The sequence below is a fragment of the Aedes albopictus genome, chromosome 2 (genome assembly GCF_035046485.1).
Source record: "Aedes albopictus strain Foshan chromosome 2, AalbF5, whole genome shotgun sequence".
Lineage (NCBI taxonomy): Eukaryota > Metazoa > Arthropoda > Insecta > Diptera > Culicidae > Aedes > Aedes albopictus.
Window position 1 is genome coordinate 499,054,497 of NC_085137.1, and position 16,558 is coordinate 499,071,054.

Sequence of the window (16,558 nt, forward strand, 5' to 3'; positions counted from 1 at the left end):
AATTGATCCAGGAACTCCCATAGCAATTCCTTCAGAAATTACTACCGCAATTCCTTCAGAAATTACTACCGCAATTCCTTCAGGAATTCCTCTACAAATTTCTCTTGGATTTTCTTCAGAAATTTCTCTTGAAGTTTCTTCAGAAATTTCTCTTGGAATTTCTTCAGAAATTTCTTTTGGAATTTCTTCAGAAATTCCTCCATTAACTGCTTCCAGAATTTCTCTCGAGATTCCTCCAGGAATTCATTCAAGAATTCTTCCAGGGATAGTTCAAAGGAATTTCCACAAAAATTCCTTTACAGATTAATCCAGGAATTCTTCCTGGGATTCCGCAAGGAGTCTATCCAGAACTTCCTGCAGGAATTTGTCCAGAACTTTCCAGGCATTCCTTCTGAGGTTTCTCCAGAAATTGCTTCAGGGATTCCTCCAGGGATTTTTCAAAGAATTTTCCCAGGGATTCTTCCAAGAATTTCTCTAGAAATTTCTCTAAGGATTCCTCTAGGAATTTTTCAAGAGGTTTCTTTAGAAATTTCTCCTGGGAGTTTCTCCAGCAATTCATCTAGAGATTGCTTCGGGAGTTTTTCTAAAAACTCCAAACTCCACTAGATTGCTCCCAGAATTCTTCTGAAAACTCCACCACGAACTCATCTAGAAATGTATCCAGAGATTACTCCAGGCATTAGTCCAGGAATTTCTCCAGGGATTTTTAAAGGAAATTCCCCAGGGATTTCTTAAGGAATTTTTCGAGATTCCTCCAGGAATTGATACAGGCATGTCTCCAGGAATTTATCCAGGGGTTACTCCAGGCATTCCTTCAGAAGTTCCTCCAGAGGTTTCTATAGGGATTCCTCCAGGCATTAATCCAGGATTCCTTCAGAAATTACTACCACAATGTCTCCAAGAATTTATCTAGAAAATCCTCCAGGGATTCATTTAGAAATTACCCCAAGAATTCCTCCCGGAGTTTATCCAAGAAATATTCCAATAGTTCTTCCTGGGATTCCTGAATGATTTCCTCCTGAGATATCTCTAGGAATTCCTTCAAATATTTTTTCAGGAATCCTCCAGGAAATCCTCAAGGGTTTCTTTTAAAAATTTCCCCACAAATTCTTTCTGGAATTTATTCAAGAATTATTCCAGGTATTCCTCCTGGCATTCTTCCAGGATTTCATCCAGGCATTTCTCCACGGACTCCTCCAGGAGTTCTACCACGAATTTCACCAAAAATTACCCCAGGTATTTCTTCAGTAATACTTTCGGTAATTTATTCAGGAATGGATCCAGGAATTCCTCCAGGAATTTCTTCGGAAATTCGTACAGCATTTCCTTCAGGAATTGTTCCAGGAATTCCTCCAGAAATCCTTCCAGGGTTTCCCCCAAGAATTAATCCAGGAATTTTTTCTCCGAGGTTTCCTCTACACATTCCTCCAGAAATTATTTCATGGATTCCTCCAGAAATTCCTCCGATGATTTCTCCAGTAATTCTTCTAGAAATTCCTTCTGAAGTTGCTCCTGTAAGTCCTCTAGAAATTCCTCTGGAAATTTCTCCTGGAACTCCATTAGAATTTCCTCTCTGGATTCCTCTAGGAATTTCTCTAGGAATTTCTTTAGGAATTTCTCTATGAATATATTCAGAAATTTCTCCATGGATTGATTAAGGGATTCCTCCTGGAATTCATCCATGAATAGTTCCATGGAATTTTCCCAAGATTTCCTATAAAGATTTGTCTAGAAATTCCTCCTGAAATTCCACCTGGAACTTGTCCGGAAGTTCCTCCAGGAATCCCTCCTAAGGTTCCTCCAGAAATTTGTTTCAGGGATTTCTCCAGGGTTCTTTCCAAGAATATCTCCAGGGATTCTTTCAAGAATTTTTGTAGAAATTTCTCTAAGAAATTTTGCGGGAATTCCTTATGAGGTTTCTTCAGAAATACTCCAGGAATTCCTTCAGAAAGTCCTTTAGGAATTCATATAGGAATTCCTTCAGGAATTCCTCTGGGAATTCCTCAGAAATTACTACCGCAGTGTCTCCAGGGGCTCCTCAAGAAATTCCACCAAGATTTACCGTAGGTATTTCTTCAGGAATTTCTTCAGAAATTGATCCAGGAATCTCTCCAGGAATTTCTGCAGGAAATCCTTTAGAGATTGCTTCCGATATTCTTTCAGGAGATTCTTCAGGAAATTCTATAGGAATTTTTCCAAGGGATTCCTCCGGAAATTGTTTCAGGTTTCCTCTAGGAATTAATCCATGAATTTCAACTTCAGGGATTCCTCTAGAAATCCGTGCAGGAGTTATTTCACGGGTTCTTCTAGAAATTCCACCAGGAATTCCTCCAAGAATATACCAGAAATTCCTGCAGGGATTCCTCTAAGGATTCTTCCCAGAAATTCCTCTGGGAATTCTTCTAGAAATTTATCTTGGAATTTCATCAGAAATTTCTCTAATGCTCCAGAAATTTATCCATTAACTTTGGAGCCAAGGGCTGAAAGTCTCTTTAAAAAAGACAAATCAATCAATCAATCCATTAACTTTTCCAGGGAATCCGCCAGGAATTTGTCCAAAAAATTTTCTAGGATTTCCTCCAGAAATCCATCTTGGAATTGCTGAGTAAATTTGCTTATGTTTTCACAAAAAAAATGTGCCTATGATGCTTCGTTCTATGATTTTTCACAGTAGGTGGTGTCTGTGGAAAATGTTTGATTTTCACTGGAGTTTTCCGGAAATTAGGCGACCCTGATTTTTTTCAATTTAGTTTTTCAAATATATATGATCCCTACCTAATTTCATTAACCTTCAGAAACTTCATACCAATTTGTACGATAATAAAAAAAAATCCCCTAATGGCATTAGTCCAGGAACTTTTCCAGAGATTCCGCATGGAATTTTTCCAGAAGGTTCTCCCGGATATCCTCCAGAAATACATCTAGGAACACCTCCTGCGATTTCTTGAAGAATTACTCTAAGGATTCCTCCAGAAATGCATCCAGAAATTCCTCAAAGGATTCATCTAAAAAAATTTCTAGTAATTTCTACAGGGATTTCTGATGCAGATTCTTCAGATTTTTTTTCCTGAAATTCTCTGAAGGTATACATTTACAAATAACTCCAGGGATTCCTGCAGGTATTGCTCCGAGAATTCTTGTAACGATTTCTTCCGAAATTTCTCTCAGGATTTTTTTTTAAATTTATACAGCGGTTAGTTAAACAATTACAGTATTCCGTTAATAATGTTTTTCAGGGATTCACCCCAGGGTTTTTTTAAGATTACTTGTAGATTTTTTGAATAATTTGAAGGATTTCTAGAGGAATTCCTCCAGCGGTTTGTATTGAAATTCTTTTAGATGATTTTAGAGGTACATAGAAGCCAAGAAATTCTCCAAGAAGTCATCCAGGAACTCTTTCACAATTATCTCATGAATACCAAGTCTTTTACAAGCCCAATCATGAATACCTTCAAACTTACGATTACATCTTGCAGCACCAGCTTTTGAATATATTAAAACTTCCTCAATGACCATTTGAATTTGTGCGTTGTTTGATACACGCAAAAATACCCCTTCCCCACGAAATAAAAGAAATTAATAGTGACCGACTAGAAATCACTTCCACCATGGTTTTAATGAATACACTCGCGTTTACGTTTCAGCTACGTACATCTATTCTCACTAGGAATTCACAAACTTTTGCTGGAATTCCATTGCAAATTCAACCAGAGTTTTTTCCCACATGATACTTGATTTCCATAAAGAATCACTTAACCATATTTTGCAGTAATGTTGCTAGAAAATTCAAAAATTCTTAAAGATACCCATCCAGGAATTCCTGGAAATTATCATTTAGATTTAATTTCTCAACGATTTAAAAAAGAAGATGTACAAAGTATTGCTTTTTATATAATTCTGATTAAATAATATTTCCAAACAAAACTAACTAATTACATAGACCATTTTGGACAATGATCTGGTAAAGAGTGACAAGTTGAGAATTGTCTCCAATAACTGCCAATTTAAATACATATTATGCCAAATAAATTGCTATTACTGTACGTGCAGTTGAAACCCGGAATTTTTGACTAGCGAAGTTGGATTTTTCTCCAAATCCAACTTCGCTAGTCGAAAACTCCGATTTTCAACTAAATTAAGAATATAGATCTATGTTTGTCACCACGACAGTGGCTTTCAGATTTTTTTTTCTAATTTCCATATATAAAGTCATGAAAAATTTCTGGGGGGGGGCCTGGCGGATTCTGGGGGGGGCCTGGCCCCCCTGGCCCCCCCTCTAGTTACGCCAATGGTTGTGTTTTACGTCGGCTGGGTCTATGAGCTAAGCCTTAAATTCCGACGCACAGAGAGGCAGCCACCGTACCTGGGACCCTACATATCGAACCCATCTACACATGGGCCGGGACATACGGCTTAACTTCCTATCAGAGCGATGTCGTGATCACGGATTTTATGTCTCAGAAAATCCCATCGCCGTTGCCGGGAATCAAACCCCGACCGAATAAGGTTAGACGTAAGAGGCAACCACGCTTACCACCACCGACGCCAACCTTCCTCAGGAATCGAGCGAACTTTGTGGTTGACCTTCTCCGAATACTTAGGGCCAGGCAACATCAAATCAAGACGGTAGCGAATTTGGCGATTAAAGTGCATCGAGGAAGGTGACTTCAATCTTCCCCATTGACCCCTTTTCGTTTCCTGGGACTTCGCAATGTCCAGGGATCCACGTAAAACTGTGTCAACGAGCGCATACTCCAGTATTCCCTGAATCCAACTATGGGTCGGGTTTTCAGAGTGTAGTGCTAATATTATGCTAGCTGAGTCAGTTAGAACTAAGATGGACCCATCAGAAGGGGTTGTAGCTGCGATGAAAGCTGCTGCTGCTTCGGCTGAGAATACTGAATACTGTGGGGACAGTGTCATACTGACTTCCGGGATACCGCCTATCGGCTACCCCTATGCAGACAGCGGAGCGAGAATCGAGAAAGAAATCCATCAGAGTATCGAGTAGCAAAACTGGGATAAGATGTTCGTAAAAGTTCAGCGACTGATCGTTGGAGGGCAACAGAATTGCTGCCTGCAGGAAGCTGTTTTTATCCTGCTCCTGTAATTTGGTGGAGCGGAGCTCCAGCTTTTCGCTCCATGCCAATGGACCCTGTTTTGCAGCAGATGAAGTAGCGAATAAAGATACGAAACGGAAGATGGACTGCTTCCACGAAAGCAGAATCGGAAGGTGCAAATCAGATATGACCCTGAGGTCTGAGGACTTCGATTCACCCCAGGACTCGATTAACATGGCTATTTTTGTTTTCTTTTAAACCATAGGGGAGAAATCTGCTCAACAGACCCAAACCCCCGGGTAGTATGAGGTTAAGGCCGTCTTCTACAACAAAAGTAAAAGCCAAAACTACTCTATCCTCGACCCACTAAACAACATTCCTATGGTCGCCAAACCCTTCGTCTCTCCGGAACCACCAAGAAGGCATTGCTTCAGAGAGGGGCTAGTGCATCCTCAAGGATAGCTACGTAGCCTGCAGCAACGAACATCGATAACTCGCTTTTTAGAGTCCATCAGGGGAGCACCCTGGCGCTTAGTCAGTTTCCCGAGTGGTCCTCACCACTCCCTTTGTCCTCGAAAGGCGGGCAGAGTCAACCCCACGCCCGTGCCCAACTGTTTTGCAGACATCAAGAACTGAGGCCTACGTGCATCCAGATCTGACCTGCTGAAGGCTAGGGTATCACTACGATTCAGCTGCACCAGAAGCATGCTGACAGTAGGATCTCCACCTGCCCCGGTCCTTACCGGGGACCCCTTTCCAACCGCGGGTTTGGATCCAATCCAGTAGACCGACACCACGACAGCAACGCTATCAGAACGTTCTCTTCGCGGCCACTTAATCGCAGTAAGGGTTGATTTCGACCGCAGGGCATCGGCATGACCTACGAAGCCGACTCCAAACCCCTGGACCATCTCTTGTACCGCATCTGAACTAACCATTCTCCGAGTCCACGCACCACCTCCTCTGTAGCTCCAAGACGATGTGGGTGGTAGCCGTTGATACGGCATTCTTCATCCCTATACATCCTCTGGACAAGATTATCCGGAGTTGTGTCCTCCCTGTATGTAGCAAGCATGCGGTCACGCATTGTGTTCCGACGTAGCGACCATGACCTGAAAGGACCTGTGTCAGGTGGAATGTAACTTCCCCATGACGCCTGTTAATCCAACTATCTACCCTCGGAATCAACCTATGGGTCCACCTCCTTTCCGCGCTACCATTTGACCATGGAGACCATCAGGGCAGTCCTGCGTATGCCTCTTGTGCAGCGCTTTTCGAAGCACTGCATGTCCTCCTTGATAAGGATGCCAATTGGCACCATACCAGTGATGACGCAGAGCGTGTCGTGGGAGACGCCCAGACAACCAGTCATCGTATAAGATGTTGTATAAGATGATAAAGTGGAGGCGATATGCGTACATTTTACATGCACCTGAATGGAGGCATACACGCATATGGCCTCCACTTTATCATCTTATGCAACATCTTATACGATGACTGGTTGTCTGGGCGGTACGGTACGCGCTCGTAACCCTCAGGCAAGTACGTTCCAGCTTACCACGGTTGCTTTCGATGCTTAGCGCGGTACCCTATGCCGGGCCTCCATACCTAATAGTACGGACGTAGCGACACTAGCCAGAAGCTTTTGTTTATTGGCGTACACCGCAGAGCTTTTGGACATCATCCGGGACAGTGCCGCAATAGCTGTGGAGGCTCTTTTACAGGCGTTATCATCGTGGCTCCTGAAAGTGAGCTTATCGTCGATCATCACCCCAAGTGTTTGACGAAGCGCTTCGAAGTTATAGTGCAATCGCCTACATTGATCATTGCTTGCTGCTCCGACTTCCGGTTGTTTACAACCATCACCTCATTGGAGTTGTTTCCTGGTCCTCAACCAAGCCTCCACAACCTTGATCGAGTGGGTGGTATTCACTGCACTTCTTCGATCGACTCACCGTAGACTTCGAGCGTAATGTCGTCAGCAAAGCCGACAATCTCTACTCCCACCGGGAACTCTAACCTCAACGCCTCGTCCTACATGACAATCCATAACACCGCACCCAGGATGGTACCTTGCGGGATTCCGGTGGTTGTGTTAAAGCATTTCCGGCCCACCTCTGTGTCGTAAACTAGTACTCGATTCGGAAAGAAACTTCCGAGAATCTAGGTACCCCAGACGCAAGAGCGCATCGGCAATAGCTGGCCAACTGGCGCTATTAAACGCTTTCCTTACATCCAGAGTCACTACTGCACAGTAGCGAATTTCCCATCTCTTAAGCTCCAGTGCTTTCCCGGCGGTTCTTGTAACCGACAGGATAGCGGCTACGGTCGACCTCCCCTTTCGGAAGCCTTATTGGCTACTCGAGAGACCATTTACACCCTCGGTGTGCCTCGACATTCTATTAAGGATGATCTTTTGGAGCACCTTCCCTGACGTGTAAATCATGCATATTGGTCTATATGCCGACGGGTCTCCGGGTGATTTCCTCGCCTTTGGCTCTGCCTCTTGCATACTTCTGGGAAAACTCCCTCGTCCAAGCATTGCTGCATAGCAGACCTTAACATCTTGGGAGCCTCTGCTATAGCTACTTTTAAGGCCAGGTCCACAATCGCGTCAGTTCACCAGTAAGCTGGTGGCCTCCCATTGTTAGGGTGGACTTGCCTAGGCATGGTCGCATCGTACGCACGCTTTGTTGGTTAAGAGCTGTCCATGTCCTATTAAAAGACTTAGACATGTCGAGTAGAATGACTTCAGCATTTTTATCGTAAGTCACATTAAGGACAAATGTCTTGACATCCCGCTTCAACAGTGCCAATCAAAATTTCAAACGCACAAATCTCAAGAAGCAAGCTTCACTCAACAAAGCATTTTATTATTCTGTTTTTGCTCACTTGTAATATGATTAAAATAAGAAGATCAGGTGCGCTGGTTTTGTTTACGAAGCGATTTGTGCCCTCGAAACCGTGGGTAGGTACCAAAGTCGGCCATTGTGGCGGCCATTTTGTGATTCTAACAAGTCTGTCCTTAAGAACATCACTGAGACTAGCCAACTATGTGGACTGTGAAGATTCTATAGCCTTGGCGATGCGCATGCTAAAACGAAACCGATCAGGCTAAGGCCGGGGTGGCCTCTGCTGTACATAGTAGCCGCCCAGCCAGCAATTTGGTTGCTATATCCAAATTGCAACTGAAATAGTCACACATATATAGCACCAAACAAATCGTATTCAATGCACGAAACAGGCATATACATACTAAAGTGGAGGCCATATCGAAACATATATACGATTACTGCGATTCCATGCAACATGATTTACGATTTCTCGAAAAATTGCTACGATTTCGCCGATTTTATCCGCCTAAATATACGATTATGCATGATCTTATTACAATTGAGTGTTCCAATATACGACTCAAGATTTCCAAATAAAAAAAAACAATTGGCGTTCAGTGGGAATCGAACTTAGGTCCTTTGATTGAGAACTGCGCGTTATTTCTATTGGCTGTATTGCCAAGTTGGAAGTAGAGAGTTCAAAGTGAATGGCATGAAACGAATAAAAATTAGCATTATACGGTACGAGACTTGTGGTGGGAGCGATGTTGTTGTGCATTGAGTGGCACCAAAAGTGGTGCCGTGCAAGAGGCCCGGAATTGACTTCGTTGTTGGAATCTATGCATCACTTATTGCAAGTGATCTGCTGTATATAAATAGTATGAAAACCTATATATTTGGTTGAATTTATTGCTGCCATGGTAGGAATGTATGAACAGCAACAAAAATACAAATTTGTGATGAATACCATGTTCCCTTTTTTTCCCCTCATACAAATATGTAAACAAAACCATTAACGATTTCCGAGATTAAGATACGACTATTAAAAGTGCAGTAACAATCATATGCGACTGTAAACATGAATATACGATTTCTAAGATTTCGTTCACTTCGTATACGATGCAACTATGACGCAAACGATCAATATACAACATTGTTATAGTTGTATACGATTTCACCGATTTTCATCATACCTTTAGGTAGCAAGCTCTATTTAGCAGATTCATATACGATGTGAAGCGACGATTTCCACGATTCAGAGAAATCATATAAACGATGCTAGCGAACTTGCAGCTTGACACTAAGAATGTATTTTTTTTTCACGATTCTATACGATTCTACCGATAGTATCTCGCACCTTTAATGATCGGAAACGACTATATGAAACAAAATCGCAATTGAATCTTAATTTGGCATGAAATGCGATTTTACGCAATCATTGTCAACAAATATACATATTCACACAATTCTGATTGAATATATGAAAATATACGATTTTTTCCACACAATGATTTACGATATGTGGTTGGCTGGGCGTCTCCATTCCACTCGGCCCATGGCTGTTTGTCTCCAGTTCCGCACTCTGCGTAGGGTCCGCAGATCGTCCTCCACTTGGTCGACCCACCTAGCTCGCTGCGCTCCACCTCTTCTTGTACCGGTCGGATGATTCTCGAGAACCAGTTTAGTCGGGTTGCTATCCGACACCCTGATGGCGTGACCCGCCCACCGTAGCCTCCCGATTTTCGCGGTATGGACGATGGTTGGTTCTCCCAGCAGCTGATGCAGCTCGTGGTTCATTCGCCTTCTCCAAGTCCCGTCTTCCATCTGCACTCCGCCGTAGATGGTACGCAACACCTTCCGTTCGAAAACTCCAAGGGCGCGTTGGTCCTCTGCACGTAGGGTCCATGTTTCGTGCCCATAGAGGACGACCGGTCTAATCAACGTTTTGTAGATGGTTAACTTCTTGTTACGGCGAACTTTATTCGATCGTAGAGTTCTGCGGAGTCCAAAGTAAGCACGATTTCCTGCTACAATGCGCCTCTGAATTTCTCTGCTGGTTGTTGTCGGCGTTGTCGGCGGTCACCAGTGAGCCCAAGTACACGAATTCTTCAACCGCCTCGATTTCATCACCGTCGATATGAATTCGGGGTGGCGGGCGCGCTATTCCTCCCTAGAGCCCTTTGCCATCATGTACTTTGTCTTCGACACATTAATGACTAATCCGATTCGTCTGGCTTCACTCTTTAGTCGGATGTACGTTTCCGCCATCGTCTCAAATTTACGAGCAATAATATCAATATCATCGGCGAAACCAAGCAGCTGAACGGACTTCGTGAAAATCGTCCCACTCGTGTTTATCCCCGCTCTTCTTATTACACCCTCCAAAGCAATATTGAACAGCAAGCACGAATGACCATCATCATGCCGTAACCCTCTGCGAGATTCGAAGGGCCTCGAGGGTGTCCCTGATACTCGAACTACGCACATCACTCGATCCATCGTCGCCTTGATCAACCGTGTCAGTTTATCCGGGAATCCGTATTCGTGCATAATCTGCCATAGCTGTTCTCGACCGATTGTATCATACGCCGATTTGAAATCGATGAACAAGTGATGTGGGGACACGTTGTATTCGCGGCATTTCTGCAATACCTGGCGGATGGTGAACATCTGGTCCGTTGTAGCGCGTTAACCCATAAAATCCAGCCTTATATTGCCCCACGAACTCTCTTGCAATCGGTGATAGACAGCGGCATAAAATTTGAGAGAGTATCTTGTAGGCAGCGCTCAGTAGTGTGATCGCGCGGTAGTTCCCGCAATCCAACTTGTCGCCCTTTTTGTAGATGGGACACACGATACCTTCCATCCATTCCTCCGGTAATACTTCCTCCTCCCAAATCTTGGTAATGACCCAGTGTAGTGCTCTCAGTAAAGCTTCTCCACCGTATTTTAGAAGCTCGCTTGGTGGTTGATCTGCTCCAGCGGCTTTGCTGTTTTTCAACCGGCCAACCTCCTCCTCAATCTCCTGGAGGTTAGGGGCCGGAATTTTTTCCCCCTGTGCACATACTCCTAGATCTGTTACCACGCCACCTTCGGTACTTGCAACGTCGCCATTGAGGTGCTCATCGTAATGCTGTCGCCACCTCTCGACCACCTCACGCTCGCTCGTGAGAATATTCCCGTGATTATCTCGGCACATGTCGGCTTGTGGCACAAAGCCTCTGCGCGAGCGGTTCAGCTTCTCGTCGAACTTTCGTGTGTCCTTAGCGTCTTCCTAATGGCGCTTTTTCATCCGGAAGACTTCGTTCTGCCTGTTCCGCGCCTGTCTGTAACGTACCTCATTCGCTCTCGTGCGGTGTTGCAGCATTCTCGCCCATGCTGCATTCTTCTCGTTTTTTCAACTGTTCACATTCGCCGTCGTACCAGTCGTTTCTGTGATTCGGAGTCGCGAAGCCTAGTGCTGTAGCCGAGGTACTACCTATGGCGGATCGGATGTCCCTCCAGCCATCTTCAAGTGTAGCTGCGCCAAGCTGCTCTTCCGTTGGTAGGGCCACTGCTAACTGCTGCGCGTAGTCTTGAGCCACTTCTACGTTACGAAGTTGCTCGATGTTGAGCCACGGCGTTCGACTTCGACGCGTGGTGATAACTGTCGAAAGTTTTGAGCGCATGCATACAGCGACTAAGTAGTGATCCGAATCTATATTCGCACTGCGGTATGTGCGGACGTTGGTTATATCCGAGAAGAATGTACCGTCGATTAGAACGTGGTCGATTTGATTTTCTGTTTGATGGTCGGGTGATCTCCAGGTGGCTTTGTGGATATCTTTGCGGGGGAAGAAGGTGCTTCGGACTACCATACCACGGGAGGCTGCAAAGTTTACGCATCGCTGGCCGTTATCATTCGATACGGCGTGGAGGCTGTTTCGCCCGATTACCGGTCTGTACATTTCCTCCCTTCCTACCTGCGCGTTCATGTCGCCGACAACGATTTTCACGTCACGCGGCGAGCAACCATCGTATGTTTGCTCTAACTGCGCGTAGAACGCTTCTTTCTCGTCATCAGGTCTCCTTTCGTGTGGACAGTGGACGTTAATGATTCTGTAGTTGAAGAAACGGCCCTTAACTCTCAACATGCATTGCACATCCTTGCGTTGATCGGCTGCCACCCGATTACACGTTGTTGCATCTTGCCCAACACTATAAATCCTGTTTCCAGTTCATTGGTGGTGCCACAGCTTTGGTAGAAGGTAGCCGCTCGATGCCCGCTTTTCCACGCTTTCTGTCCAGTCCAACAAAGTTCCTGCAACGCCACGATGTCGAAGTTGAGGGGATGTAGTTTGTCGTAGATTATCCTGTCACATCCTGCGAAACCTAGTTACTTGCAGTTCCATGTTCCAAGTTTCCAATCGTAGTCCTTATTTCGTCGCGTGGGTCTTTGCCGATTGTATCGAGTCATATTTTCTCCTATGTTATTCGCAATGGGGATTTTTACGGGTGGCTTATTGGGCCTACGCCAACATTCCTGTCTCGCCGGAGGGCCATCGTGCCAGTTCTGGTGCAGCGTTTCTTACTCAGCCACTGGAAGCCAGAACAGACGCTGTTTGAGCCGCATCTCCTTGGTGAACAGACGCTCGGGTCGTACCTCCTCAATCTAGCTGAAGTCAGAAGGACAACAGTGCCCAGGCTGCACTACCAGCTAAGCACACAACTCTTAGCTGGCGGTCTTTGTCATCGCTTGACCCGTGGAAGCATGAGGTAGGAACTTGTGAGGACCAGAGCTATGTTGGACGCTCTCCTTATCGACTGATCGTTTTCCAGCCCCGATGCGCATGCTGGCGAAAACCCAATAGTCCGTTTGCTGTCAAGTGTTGCTTCAACCTCCGGTTGACCATCCATTGCTGATGGTTCCAGTACAATCCGTATTTTTTCACTTTTTTAAACATTTTTTATTTTAGGAATGCAACTACGTCATCCGGAAATACTTCTGTTAACCGTGTTTTATACAACCGTGACAATGTTTTCACAAGAGCCAAACAGGAGAAACGACGGAATCAGAGGAATTTGGAAGAAAAACCTCAAATACACCACCAAACAGCTGACATTCCAACTGGTTCAGGGTTGCATCTCGATGCGGTGGACAATGAGTAATGCCTAACAAAGAACTTATTTCATCGCAGAAAGGACAATGGTTATGTGTTTTTTTTTAGATTTATGCATACTTCATATCTGGGAGTGCAACCTGATATATCATCCATAAAGAAACAAAAAATGGAAGTTGACGACTCGGTGAACTCTATTGACCCAAGGTTAAATATTTCCTCAGTAGTGCCGACAGATGCAGTCTTTGATAAAGTTCAAAATGAAACGGGCTTGTCTTTCGAAACCGGCAGTATCATGTAAGTTATAAAATTGATCGGAATATGAACTGTAGATTTTTCAGCTGGATACGCATGGACTCTTACTATTTTGGATGTTTATTAAACCAGATAGTTTTCCATATATTTTCATCAACCATGCAAAGATAGACTCGATAAAATCCTCAATGGAGTCCATTTTTTTTATTTTTTAAATGCAAACGTTAAGAGGAATTCCTCGAGGATTTTCTGAAGGAATCCCTAAAGGAATCTCAAGAGGAATTCCTGAAGAAATCCTTTGTATAATTCCTGGAGGAAGCTCTGGAATATTCCTAGAGAGATATCTGATAGAAACCCTGGAGATATTTATGCAGGAATTCGTGAAGGATCTTCTGAAGGAATTCATGAAGGAATCACTGGACAAATCTCTTTAGGAATTCCTGGAAGTATTTCTGTAGGAGCTCCTGAAGCTCTTCTGGAGAAATTTCTGGAAGAATTCTTTGAAGAATTTCTACATACATTTTTGAAGCTTTTCTAAAGGAATTCCTGTCGGGTTCTTGTTCCTTCGGCGACCGTTCTAATTCCAGCGGTCAGCCAGAATCCGTATTTTTATTTCACTATCTTTATTCACTAACACAAAGCAACGCGGATCGACCATATATTTGAACTGTTATTTCGTACTGGCTATTTACGATATGCACATCTTCTCCTACCTACTCAACAGTCCACAGAAAGTGGACAAAGACTAATGTGCGCGAGATGGGTCCGGCTCCAACATCTTCTTTTTTTTATTTCAGGAATGCAACTACGTCATCCGGAAATACTTCTGTCAACCGTGTTTTATACAACCGTGACAATGTTTTCACAAGAGCCAAACAGGAGAAACGACGGAATCAGAGGAATTTGGAAGAAAAACCTGAAATACACCACCAAACAGCTGACATTCCAACTGGTTCAGGGTTGCACCTCGATGCGGTAGACAATGAGTAATGCCTGACAAAGAACTTATATCATCGCAGAAAGGACAATGATTATGTTTTTTTTTAGATTTATGCATACTTCATATCTGGGAGTGCAACCTGATATATCATCCATGAAGAAACAGAAAATGGAAGTTGACGACTCGGTGAACTCTATTGACTCAAGGTTAAATCTTTCCTCAGTAGTGCCGAGAGATGCAGTCTTTGATAAAGTTCAAAATGAAACGGACTTGTCTTTCAAAACCGGCAGTATCATGTAAGTTATAAAATTGATCGGAATATGAACTGTAGATTTTGCAGCTGGATACGCATGGACTCTTACTAATTTGGATGTTTATTAAACCAGATTGAAACAAAATTCCTGGAAATTCCTGGGGAAATAACTAAGAAAATTCCTGAAGAAATCATCGGAGAAATTCCAGGATGTATCCCTGTAGGAAATTCAGGAGGAGTCTACGGAGGAATTTCTGGGGGAATCTGTAAAAGAAATCCTGGAGGAATTCGTAGGGCAATTTGTGGATGAATACGTGTAGGAATTTAAGAGGACTTCCTCGCGGATTTTCTGAAGGAATCCCTAAAGGAATCTCAAGAGGAATTCCTGAAGAAATCCTTTGTATAATTCCTGGAGGAAGCTCTGGAATATTCTTAGAGAGATATCTGATAGAAACCCTGGAGATATTCCTGAAGGAATTCGTGAAGGATCTTCTGGAGGAATTCATGAAGGGATCACTGGACAAATCTCTATAGGAATTCCTGGAGATTTCATCGGAGGAATTCCAGGACGAAACTCTGGATAAGTTTAGAAGTTTGGAGTTTTGGAGAAATTTCTGGAAGAATCCGTAAAAGAATTCTTGCAAGTATCCGCGGAGGAATCCGTGAAGGAATTTCTTGAGGAATTCCTGGAGGAATCTCTGGGGGCATTCTTTGAGGAATCCCAGGAAGAATTCCTGAAGGAAGGCGTGGAGGATTTCCTGGATGAATTGCTTAACGATTTCCTGGAGGAATTCCAGGAGGAGCTCATTGACGAATACGTGTTAAAAGTTCAGGAATTACTGAAGGGATCGCAGAAGATTTTCCTGCAGAAATACTTGCTGGAATACCTGGAGGTATCCGTATCAGGTATCAGAAGGCCGGCTCCAGAAGCACGTTATCCTCCATTTGGGACATTTGTGCCATCGCCATACATATAAGCCTATTTCATCATTTACCTGAGGGAGCATGGGACAAGGGATGAGAATTAGGAAATTGAAACGGAAAGGTGATGAAATAGGAAGGAGTACCCTAGAAGAGGGAATGAACGCATAAGCGCAACGAGAGCTCATAGCCCATACCACAACGGGTTTAATCAATGCCCTGAAAAGGACAGTGTAAAACGCATAAGCGTAAAGACAGCCTATACCTCATTGGAGGTAGCTTGTGACGTCATGCGACCTTCAATATGACATTGAAAGGCAGGGCATCGAAAGCATCGTCAATTTTCAAGAAACCACCCAAGCACAAACTACGTTTGAGCGAGAACTATCTTGAAAACGTATACAACTTTGTGTAAAAGAGTCACTGTGGACATCCTAAATTGGGAGGCATGTGAGTTCACATGAATAGCCATGTCAGCCAGACGAACATCACAGATGTGATAATAATCGACAATGCGTTTCAAGAATTTCAGAAAGAACGAGATAGCCAGGAACTCATTCCTTCTTTATACAACGCACGCACCCTTTCGGGATAAAACTACGTGGTCATTTCACGCCATGAAAATATCCCATAGAAAACTATAAGAGCTCAAAACATGTTTGAAATACTCAAATCCCTCTGGAGAAAAATAAGACGTAACACCATTTGCTCCTGGAGATTTGAAGTAAACAGAGCATTTTAGTGCCCACTAGGTCAATTATATAGCTATAATTCTCTGGCGAAAGCTAATGATCCGTAACTATACAAAAGACTGGTGTATCCGAAGATGTTTTGAACTTGAACAGATCAGAGTTCCATTCAGGAATACCTCTTGCGGTCCGCACAAACCGCAGCAGGACAAGCTTCTTTCAAAGCAATAGTTATGGTATACCACAATAATGGTGGGCGTTGTAGGTAAAAAAACCACAATGAAACTCTCTTGGAGTAGCAATGGAAGCGAGTTATCTATAAAATGTCGTCGCAACCAATTAGTACAGGTTCCCTGAGCAGGGACGCCTGAATAAGCAAATTTTGCGAAGGTTAGTGTGTAAAGTGCAAAGAAGGTCAAATGGAGACTCCTCATCTGACACATGCCATTCAGTCAACTCATGACAAATTCTGCTAATGCAAAGTTGGATTAGGTGCAATGCTATGTT

The 16,558-nt window shown here is 43.7% G+C and overlaps 1 protein-coding gene across 6 annotated transcripts in view; it reads left to right on the forward strand.

Annotated features, from left to right (window-relative positions):
- LOC109410295 (uncharacterized) overlaps window positions 1–16,558 on the forward strand; it is a 65,681-nt gene that overhangs the window by 37,506 nt on the left and 11,617 nt on the right. For 5 of the 6 annotated variants that reach the window (XM_062854380.1, XM_062854379.1, XM_062854382.1 and 2 more), the window contains 4 exons: window positions 12,850–13,038; window positions 13,102–13,290; window positions 14,046–14,234; window positions 14,296–14,484. In XM_062854380.1, the coding sequence (XP_062710364.1) occupies window positions 12,850–13,038; window positions 13,102–13,290; window positions 14,046–14,234; window positions 14,296–14,484 (756 nt within the window). The remainder of the gene's footprint in view (window positions 1–12,849; window positions 13,039–13,101; window positions 13,291–14,045; window positions 14,235–14,295; window positions 14,485–16,558) is intronic. The other variant, XM_062854381.1, reaches the window with a different exon arrangement.